The 10,862-nt window shown below is 49.5% G+C and overlaps 1 protein-coding gene across 1 annotated transcript in view; it reads left to right on the plus strand.

Annotated features, from left to right (window-relative positions):
* Positions 1-2,719, plus strand: part of LOC104081247 (discoidin domain-containing receptor 2-like) — a gene marked incomplete at its 5' end in the record, with an annotated part of 6,690 nt that extends 3,971 nt beyond the window's left edge. The window contains 3 exons of the mRNA XM_009583901.1: positions 1,157-1,306; positions 2,157-2,194; positions 2,541-2,719. Of these exons, the coding sequence (XP_009582196.1) occupies positions 1,157-1,306; positions 2,157-2,194; positions 2,541-2,589 (237 nt within the window). The remainder of the gene's footprint in view (positions 1-1,156; positions 1,307-2,156; positions 2,195-2,540) is intronic.
* Between the last annotated feature and the right edge of the window lie 8,143 nt (positions 2,720-10,862).

The following is a 10,862-nucleotide window of genomic DNA, read 5'->3' on the forward strand; positions in this document are numbered from 1 at the left end:
GGAAATTGCCTTTCTGTGCTTATTTCCCCAGCTGTGAAGCCGAGAGGGACAGAGACAGAACTTCATGAGTTTCAAGTGCGAAGTCTGGTTTTGAGGTCGGGGTTTTGTTTCGTGTTTAAGGGTCCTCTGTCTCCCCTTAGGAGACTGTTCGGCAGCACAAACACATCCAGTCTGGAGGCAGTTCCTTAATATTCAGCCCCATATTTCTTTCTCAGACTAGTCGGTGAAATCACCTGGTTATACTTTCTTACAAGACCCCCTCCGAGTACCCAGAAAAATTGTAATTACCTCTGCTATAAAGGCTGATAGGCCTAAGCTTTTCTAAATTCACCCTGTTTTCATGGTTACAGCTGCATCTAAACCATAAGTCACTCCCATCTTCCTTGTGTGAACATCTTCCAAACGTTGACAGACTGCTAGGTTGCCAGATAAGCCTGAGCAATCCAGGTCTTGGATGTTTTGTGCCCAAACAGGCCCTCCAGCCCCCGACTGTTGTTGTCTGTTATTTTCTGAGCAATCTTTAGCTTCTTTTTACTTCTTCAGAAACACATTGTTCCAAACACGGCCAGTTTGGGCACATTTTTCAAAGACAGAAAACAGGGACAGCGAGCAGACTGTAACTGGCTTCTTACATGTGCAAAGATCAAAATTATCTTGGCCTTTCTCTAAGAGTCTGGAGTCTCCTTCGGCTCTGTTTTCACCCCGGGGGCTTTGCTTCCTGTTCAAAGGCTTTTCTGTGCTGCATTGCTGTGTTTTGGGTGGAGGTAGGCAGCAGCTATCCACCCCCTGCCACAGTCCATTTTCCTACTGCTGCAGACAAATACAGATTTCTCAGGAGGGACAGTAGTCTCTGGCTTTCTCTGAGACTTGCTCCCTGTTTCAAGAGGTTTGCCCCAGTGAAAACTGCCTCTTCTTAGAGCTGTCCTGGGGGTCCCATAGACACGCTGCTCCTGCCCCACAAAGCAGCAGTGTCATACCTCGGTCCCTTTGTGCATTGCCGAGAGCAGGTCACCTGCTCTGCTGTCTCTTTAAGAGCATTTTCCCGGGTATGAATTCTGCATCCTCATGTTTAGCTGCAGGGAGTGTAGACTGAAATGTTTTTTGCTGAATGTGTGCTGTGAGCAACCTGGGCTTACAACATCCTTTCTATTCACAGGGCAAGTTCACTACAGCCAGTGATGTCTGGGCATTTGGGGTCACCCTCTGGGAGATGTTCATACTGTGTAAGGAGCAACCGTACAGTCTCCTCTCAGATGAGCAAGTCATCGAGAACACAGGAGAGTTCTTCCGGAGCCAGGGCAGGCAGGTAAGAAAGCAAATATGGCCTCTCCTTCCTTCATTTGACCTGGCCACATCCAAGTGGATCTCCCCAGGGCCTTTTTGCTGGCCTTACATTCATCTGCAGAAGTCTCTGCTACCATTACTCATCTTTTCAAGCGTATCCTGCCTCTCTTCCCCTTCCTCTCCAGACTCATTGCACCGGCTTTCCTCCCTTGGAGTCCCACTGGAAGAACCTCTTGGCCCTGTCCAGTGCTTCTTCCTTATAAGCCACTTCTGTTTCGATCTGCCCTTGATGTACTGTCCTCCTTAGCTTTTCTGGGCTCTCCTACAGAATCCTTTTGCTCTGTTCCTTTATCAGATCTCTCTCCCACTAGCGTTTTTTCTGAAAGACGAGGAAGCACTTACTGAGGTGGGGAAGGAGGAGTTGTTAGTGCCCAGGGGTTAGATACTCCCTGTAATATCTCCACGTAAGCTGAGAAGCCTTTGGCCGTCTCTAGTTGCTGAAGGGCTTTTCTGTGTCATTGTCCTCTCTTACTAACTCCCAGGCAGGACTGCGCACTCCACTGCTGCTACCTTCAATAGCTACCAGTGATGATGCAGGACAATCCGGCACCTCAGTACTGAGGATCACTGTACCCCAAAAAGTGGAGTGCCAGTTGTTTGCTGTTCTCCCAAAATTCACCTTTAGCACCAAACAAGTTAAAGGATTAAGGGGAATAAAATAATGGAAGGTTTTATTCGCTGTCTGCCGAATACTAATGATTTAGTGAAGAGCCTAAAAGATGTGTATTGAAATGAGAGGGGAAAAAAAATATTCTGCCAAGCTGTGCTTTAGATAAGCTCTAAAAGGTGTTTTTTCTGTCTCTGCTAACAAGCTGTCACGATGCTTAGAAAGCCTCATGGGTTGTCTACGGTGAGTGAAAGCATTTGGATTTTATTGTGGTAAATTTGGTTTTGGTTTGTGTTTTGCTGTCACTTGGAAGATGAATCTCTCTGAAGCATTCATGTGTGCTGGGGGACAAAGGACTGTTTTGTGACCAGCTCATCAAACAAGTTGGCAAAGTGTCCGCGGTGCCATTTGAGATGGCGTCAAAGGTCCATCCAGACTTCACTACCAGATTCACACTTAATGGATTTCAAACACTGCATGATGACCGTGTCTTGTAAACCTAGAATGAAACTGTCCTTTTGGTTTTTAGTAGAGGTTCAATTCTTCTATGAAAAGCCCACTGAAATAGCTGTATTTTTCTTCCTTTCAGATCTATCTCTCCCAGACTCCTCTGTGTCCTAACCCTGTGTTTGACCTGATGCTGAAATGTTGGAGCAGGGATATAAAAGATCGTCCCACTTTTGATATGATTCACCACTTCCTGCTAGAACAAATGGAATCAAACATTTGACTCCAGAAAAAGAGACAAACTGTTGAGAACAGAGTGACTTTGGTGTCTCTTTGCCTGTACCTCATGGGAAGATGGTCAGGCCACCTTGCTCTCCTCCCTTGACTGTTCTGTATTTAAGTTGAGATGTCCATGGCAGCTGCTCATTCTATTGGCCATGGTCTGACACACAGGACCAGAGGATCTCATTTGGTTGAAAAATCATCTCCTCTTCTGAATCATTTCCTGGGAATACTGTGAGAGGGGTTTTATTAGATACCCGTACACCTTTGGGCAAAGAGAATGAGTAAAACTTTGAGGGACTTGGAGCTCTCTCCTGGGTGGAATAGAAAGCTACCAGTCGGTGAGAGCTCTACCACTCAAGAACAGATTTCTAGAAGTAAAGACTTCAATCTTCTAAAACTATTCCATTAAATCAAATGGAAGTCTTGTGCACATTAGCAAGTGTTTCGGTATGCTCTTGCTAGAGACAATATGTATAGTGAGAGACTAGAAATGTCTAGAGCTAGGGAATGGTTTAACAGACTTAAGAACTGACGGAGCTGGATTTAGCAACCCTTTGGAAGTAATGCCACCAGGGTCTATGGAGGATGCTGATACAAGAGTCCAAGATCATGTTCTTTTTTCCTGTGGTTGTTAAGCACTGCTTTTGTTATATATGTGCATTTTCCCCACACTGGATTTTTTTCTAGAAAAAAAATTTTGAAAATGAATGTTAAAGGTCATAGGAAGGTCACTACAGTAGAAGATCTTCTTTTGACCTACAAATTAAGGCTAGGGTAGGGAGTTTGTATTGAAAAGTAGCTGATACTGTACTACTGTCACTATGTAGATTTATTAGCCTAATGAACTTGTAGCCACAATGGACTGATGTGCAATTAATCCTGTATAAGTACCCATTAATATGAGATCTCTAAGTCAATGCTGTTACATGTGCAGAGGGAACTTAGATTTGGTGAAACCGAATGGCTGAGAGCAGAACCCGCTATGTCACTTGTCATAGCTCATGCGAGAGGAAAAGGAGCAGAGTACGGGTTGTCCCCCGGCACACGCACTCAGATAAGTATTTCTAGCATCAGCGGTTCCTCTTCAGGTCTGCAGCAGGGTTAGTGCTATTGGCCAGGCAGATGCACTTTGGCCCAGGCTCCTTTATTGCCGTGATCACATCTGGCATCGGGAGATGGGACAGACATATCCCCTTAGTTTGGGTTTGCATTTTATTTTGGATGCTCCCTGCACAACGTAAGACAACTTACTCATTGAACTTGGGGTTGTTTTTTGTTTGTCGTGTCACAAACGGCTCATTCTCTGGAGGGTTTTAGAGGGCTCTGAAATCCATTTGGAGTGAGCTAGAGAATTTAGCTTGTTTCTACAATAAATCCATTGTGGATTTACCAGGTGCCTGGGGAATACTCTGCTATTCCCTCTCTAATCATTTAGCAAGATACTTAGGACCAAAGCAAATATTTCATAAGCTGGGAGAAGATGAAAGCTCAGCACTTGGCTTTTTTAAAACAGCATCCAGCATAGCATATATTTCCCGTAAAGATTATAAAGATAATTTTTGTCTTAGCCACAAGCATAGTGTGAATGGCTGGCTGTGCTACGAGCTCTGTACGAGGGTACTGCTGAGAGAGGGAATGTCAAAACAGTTATAATATGAGGATAATTACGAGGTTGAAAGAAAAAACCTGCTTCTGAATTGGCAGACGCCAGGATGGAGCGTGGCATGGCCGTGTCTGCTCCCCAGGCAGAGCAAACTCCGTTGTGAAGTTTCCCAGTTGCAGCTCACTGCACAGGACCGTGCCCAGGGTGTCCTCCTGCAGACCTGGCGTGGGGTTCCCCTGCCTGCGCGTAGGGATCTCCATCCGAGCTGGTCCTCTGAGCCCCTCTGATAAGGAACCGGAGGGTCCAGGTCATCTCATCTCCCTGCAAGGGCTATGTGGACTCAGGTGAATCTCACCCCCAAATAGGTATTTTTTTTTTTTCTCCTTTGACTAGGGGGGCCCAGGGTGAGCTGCCGTTACACGTGTGCACTGTCTGCCTGGGGCTGGGCGATGGGAGTCAAAGCCAGCGTGGTCCCTGCTGCAGCCTGTCGGGCACTGGTGGCCGGCAAACCATGTGTCGATTGTATTTCTGGAGTATTTCTATCCTGCCCCGGAAAATGTACCCAAGTAATACACAGCCATGTGCGTGATCTCCTGTACCAGAGCGCTGTAACGTCACTCGGATGGGCTTTGTACTTCTGTTACGTCAGGACGTGCTGTTCCTCCGTTGACATGTTGACATACGAAGTTTCTCTCATATCAATAAATTCTAATGATAACCTTGACAAAAGTGAATTTCTACTTTTTTACCCAGGTGTCTGCACTGAGGACTAATATTTTGGTCTGATAATTCAGTAGCTCTTTGGTAAGTCTGTGACCCCCAGGTTTGGAAGGAGCAGCCACTGGCCATTTAAAGGAGTGAGCTTTGAAGGGAGTTTCTGAAAATGCTGGGAAGATGCTGGCCTGAGCCTCCTCAGGAGCCGAGGAGGATGAATCCGGTGCTGTATTTCAGTAAGCAATTTTTTTTCTTGCTCATATTAAATTCAGAGGAAGATCTAGGCTGGGAGGGACATTTGTAGGTCTCTAATCCAATTGTCCACTAAAAGCTGAGCTAACTTCCAAGCTGTGTTGAGGTGCTCTGGGTGTTCCCCAGCTGAGCTTTGAAGACCTCCAAGAACAGAGATGCCACCATGTGCCAGGGCTGTGCCTCTCCCGTTGGGGAGAATTTTTTCCTTGTGTCCAGTGGGCCTTCCCCTTGTTGCATCTTGTGCCTGTTACCTCTTGGTCTTCCACTGTGCACCTCTGAAGATCCATCATGCACCTCTCAGACCCATCTGCCCTGCAGGCCTGGGGTTGCTGGAGAGGTCTGCCCCTGGTTAGAGCTCAGGTATTTGGGCAAACTCAAATATATTTATAAAGGCTGGAAATTCCAGATCTCCTAAAGTGTTTAGGTTCCAAGGGCAAGAGTCAAAGCAGCATTTTTATCTTGTCAGATACAATTTTGGGTGGAGTATAGGCACCGAAACAGATGAGAACAACCCTCGAATACTCTGTGATTTCTGGTTAGTAGCTTTGAAACCTTAAAATGATTCTGCCAGCCACGTGGCTGAGCCCTTCACAGGCCATAGAGGGACTTTGGCAGTGAAGCAGCCTTGCTGCTGGTATTGTAGTTGGTGGAAACGATGCTGGCACTAACAGGCGTAGTGGTCTTTGACTCGAGGACATACTGGCCACAGTGGCTGTTCAGTAAACAGGAGACCCATGTCCTGGGCCTGCCTTCAGCTGGAGGGGGTGAAACCCACCACACACAAGACAACGTGAGCATACGATGTTGGGAATGGGAACAACCTTTATCCCGTGTGAAGCAAGGCAGCAAAGGATTGCATCCTGAAATAGCCAGACCGAGAGGGCAACAAGGAACAGGGAGAGGAAGGCTGAGCCTTCCACTGCAGCGTGGTGAATCCCCAAACCTCTGCCTTGGGGTTTCATCGAGAGCAGCACGTGCACGTGGCCGTGTGTGTGCAGACAGCGCTGGCCTGGCCATGCACGTGCTGTACCAGGGACTGGGGCACGCACAGCCAGGCTCTCCCGAGTTGTGCGTGTTGGACGTGAACCGCGCTGTGAACAGGTATTTGTGCTGGGGCTGCTTACAGGGAACATCTGGTGCTACTGTCCCAAGGGCTATGAGCCTTCAGGAAACCTGACAAATGCTATAAAATCCCTGTGCTCATCCAAAATTTCCAGGTGGGGGAAAAAAAGATGCGTCCAGAAAAACCTGACAAGCTGTGTGCTGCAGCTGGAAGCGCTGTTGGGTACCGACATCGCTCCCGGCAGCATCACAGAGGTTTCCCGGGCGACCGCATCGCGCTGCATCTCTTTCCTCCCACGCCCGCCACCGAGAGCTGCCGCATTGCCATGGCAGCCCCGAAGGAGAATAGCCTCTTCCCTCCCAATCCCTACTATATCCCCGGGTAAGTTCTGAAGTTCATCCGAAATGTCTGTTCATTTCCAATGCAAATAGCTCCGGTTGGGATCACGTAGTATTTATGATTCATGATATTTTGGGGTTTTTTTTAAAGACACTATTAAATATTCCATGTAACAGTTCTCTGAAGGAGACAGGGCTCCAGGATAAGAAGCACCACCTTATAACAGGGTATAATTAAAGACCACGCCATAGCGCGTTGAGGATAAAGTCAAAATTGTTCTTTTTTCCCCTTTTTTTTCATTTAAGCTGCCAAATGTTACGAGGGCTGCTGTGCAGGCTTTGGCTTCCAAACTGTCATGACTTTTGCATCAAGGATGTTTGAAGATCTGCTTTGAATAAATATTTGCATAGACATGATATGCTCTTGTCAAATTGGAGCGCAGTCCTGCTGCCGGATCTGAGCTCTTAGAAGTCGGTGACTCTGGATGCTGGTGATCTAGTTGATAAGTAGTTAGGTTTTTTCCAAAGCTTTTTGCAACATCCTCCTCTAAAGGCTTGGAAAGAAGAAACCAAGGTGTCGTGGGTAAGAGGTAATGAGTTCTTGGTTAAACGGTAAAACACGAGCAGCAGAAATAAGTGGATAGGCTTTGCGGTGAGGTAAGGAAGTTGTGCGTGGGGTCCCGTGGTGACCTGTGCTGGGAGACGTGGTCCCCGATGTGCATAAATGGGCTGGGAAGGGCTGGATGGCCACCGAGGGAAAACAAGCCTCTGTTGGTACAAAATCACTGGGATTAGTCCAGCCTGAGGGTAACTCCGAAGGGCGTCAGGACGGCCTCCCAGGGCGGAGGGGCTGGTGACAGCCCAGGCTGCAAAGCTCAGCGCAGAGAAAACCAGCCGTCCCCCGCACGGCCACGGGTGCAGCACAGGTACGGGCAGGAGGCAGGCAGATCCCAAGCTGCAGATCAAGGGTGGAGCACGTTTTCTTTCTTAACGATGCTCCTGCTGTGACAATCACATCAGTCCTTCCCATTAGAGCGGTGTGCAGGGTTTTTCCATTACTGATCTCCCTATCTTCCAAACTTAAATAAGCTCTGGGGTTGGGGGTTTTTAACACGTTGTTGCATTGCTGCAGTTGTCTGAGCGATGTGATGTGTTACTCCGTGCATGCTGTCACCCTGTCAAAGCTGTGTGCTGACAGCGGCTTGGGAAAGACGAGTAACAGCAAGGAGGGAGCTGCGGCTGGGCTTGCACCTCCAAAAGCCTCAAAACCTTCCCTTGCTCGCTCCTGCCTGCAGACAGCCCCCCCAGAAGCAGCTTCGAGCCCTAATACCGACACAGCAGCTGGGGCTGCTCCTCTCCAGGCTGGTGCTTTGGCCACTGAAGGCAGGAGGAGGAGGAACCAAATTCTTCTACTGCGTTTTGCAGTGCTGTGCAAGCTCATAGCGTCACCCCAAGCCCCAAAGGAAGCCCCCGTGGGTGGTGAGGGTGCTGCTTTGCATCTGGTTCGGGTGGCTGAGCACAAGGAGGAGCTGCCTGAAGGGCATCGCCGGAGCCCAGGCTCTGCGGCCGGCAGACGGTGCACCCTGAGCTGGGGTGCCAGGAGGAGGAGGAAGGTGCTGCGTCGCAGCATCTCACCAGCTGTCCCATGTGCTATGCCTGGCTGTGCCGGTGAACCTGCAAACACAAGGGCATCAAAACTGGTTGCTGTCACTCGGGTCAGGCAATGGTCACAGCCAGGACTTTGAAAATGCCACTGCAGTGCTCAAGAGCATTGGGAAGCCAAACGCAGCTTGTGGCATGGTTTGGAAAGGACTTGGTGCACAGAGAAGGGGTAAATCCATGAATCCCAGGCACAGCCCTACCTGCCCCATCCTGGCTTGGCGGAGCTGGGAAGGGCACGGAGCCGAGGGAGGACGGGCCCAGGGCCAAGGCTTTTCCCTGACAATCAGGAAGGTTGAGCAGGTTTAGGTGACACAGTCTGGGGAGTGGCGATCGAAGAGATATGGCTGAGTAAGAGAAAAGTGAAATGGGGCTCAGCCTTGGGAAAGCAGGTTACTCACTGCTCGCCAACGAGGTCCGAGATCAGCGGCTGCAGTGGCTCAGCGTGAACTACAGAAATGGGGGAATCTCTCCGGTTTCTTAATTGAAACACCAAGCAGGAGACAGTCAAACAGCCCTGCTGAGACTGGTTGCTTCCCCAAGCACCACGGCTTTTATCAGCAGCATTTGTAATTCACTCTGTGGTAGATCCCTTTGCCATAAACCCAGACTGACTCACCTGAGCCGCTCAGATTACCTCGCTTTTAATTGCTTATGAATTGAATCCTTTCTCAGCCCTACCATTATTTTGTTCATGATCAAAATCCCTTTGGCCAACCTGTAATTATTTAGGCTACGTCATTTGTGCTTTTGCTCAGTTTTATCGTCCCAGCGTACCTTCCCCGTGTTGCAAGACTCATTGAAAATCAATGGGGATGAGCCACCGAGCTCCTCCGGCAGCTGCTGGTGAGAGATCCTGCATGCAAAGTGGGAAAACTTGCCAAGTGTAAATGCACAGCTCTGCTCGCTGTTGTTTAATGTATTTGGAAGGGAAAGTACTTACTCATCATCTTATGATCCTCATGCATCATCCGGCTTTATCCCCAGATAGGCAGTGGGATCATTGATTGAATATTTCTGTCTGTACATTGTAACTGGCAGCTCTACCTTTCTTCAGTAGTAGAATAACATCACCATTAGGAAACCTGATACCGGGAATAGTTAAAGTTTCTGATCCGTACTGGTGGACTTGGGAGCGGAGCCAGAGCTCCAGCACCTGCCCTACCCTGCGCCACCAAAAAGTCAAACCGCTGGTTCCAGGGCACGCGGAGCGGAGACGCAGCGTGACGCTACGCACCCCGCACAAAGGTCCTGAAAAAATCGAGGGATGTTTGTTACCGGGGCCGAGCAGCCGCCTGCCCACCCGTGCCTCTCCCGTGCAGCGCCTGGGTGGGTTTGTGGGCCCGGTCCCGCTCCTCGCTACGTGGGTACAGACCAGAGGTTTGGAGGGTACAAGCGATTTTTCTGATTTTTGAGTTTCAATATTGAACAAGGGAGACTGGGAAATTCCCAGTAACTCACCGTGCTTTAGAACAGAGAGAGGGATTGCAAAATTTGAAACTGAGGCATGTTTAACCGGAAATAATATTTTAACTGGGGGGCTGTCGATGTCAGAGCGGCTGCAGCCCACGCTGTGCTCCCGCTGCAAGTTTTCCCATCCGCAGGTGCTGCTCTGGCCGCGCTCCCTGACCTCGTCCCGTATTCCTCCGTGAACCAAAGCACAAGCCTGTGCCTATACACGCCTGTAAATGTGAGCCAGTTTCCACGCTGACATGTAAAACCACGCATGTGCACACACACGCACAGCCCCGCTTGGCTTCATGCGTTACCACACGCATCTTCTCGGTGCTCCTCTCACGCTGCTGCTCCGGCCGCAGAACCGCATTCACGCTCGCAGGCACGTCCCTGTGCAATCACCTTCCCCGGGCTCCTGTACTCCCAGCCGCGTGTGCTCCTGGCCGTGGCCTTTCCAGTGAACAAAAGCTCTGAAGCAGGTTATCCCACCAGTGGACACCTTCCAACGCCACCTCAGTGACTGCTCTTTTTTGGTTTCCTCCTCAGCTATGAGGGCTTCGTCCCTCAGTTCAACTATCAGTTTGGAGAAACCTTTGGCAAAACCACGTACCGCCTGCTGACGGATCCCGGAGAAAAAAGAGCCCTCGTCCCTTGCTGGCACCGCTGCACAAGCAGAAGTTCGTCGAGGACTTCAGTGGGACGAAGCACGGTGTCCAGGGTTACCTCCCTGGGCGTCCAGGTGAGCAGACCCCGGGTCTTGTCCCTTCGCCAGAACGGGCTCTGCTAATGAGCACAGGGTTAATCACAAGCAGCAGGATCTGTGCCCATCCTCGATAGGCTCCTGGGGTGAAATGGGGTATTTTCCATGGAGCAGTCATAGCTTTGGTGCAGGAGCTCGGACACCCGGAGAGCAGCACCGGTGCGCAGCTGGAGCGCTCGGCCTCAGCTGATGAGCACGGGGCTTCTCACGCTGGCGTCTGGTGGAGCGGAGAGGAGAATTTTAGTTCCCAGGTTATCTTCAGTTAGATGAAGATAAATGATTTTATGGCATATTATGAACTCACTCCCCAATCCTTCCATATTCCTGTCATGGTT

The sequence above is a fragment of the Fulmarus glacialis genome, unplaced genomic scaffold, assembly GCF_000690835.1.
Source record: "Fulmarus glacialis isolate BGI_N327 unplaced genomic scaffold, ASM69083v1 scaffold39238, whole genome shotgun sequence".
NCBI lineage: Eukaryota > Metazoa > Chordata > Aves > Procellariiformes > Procellariidae > Fulmarus > Fulmarus glacialis.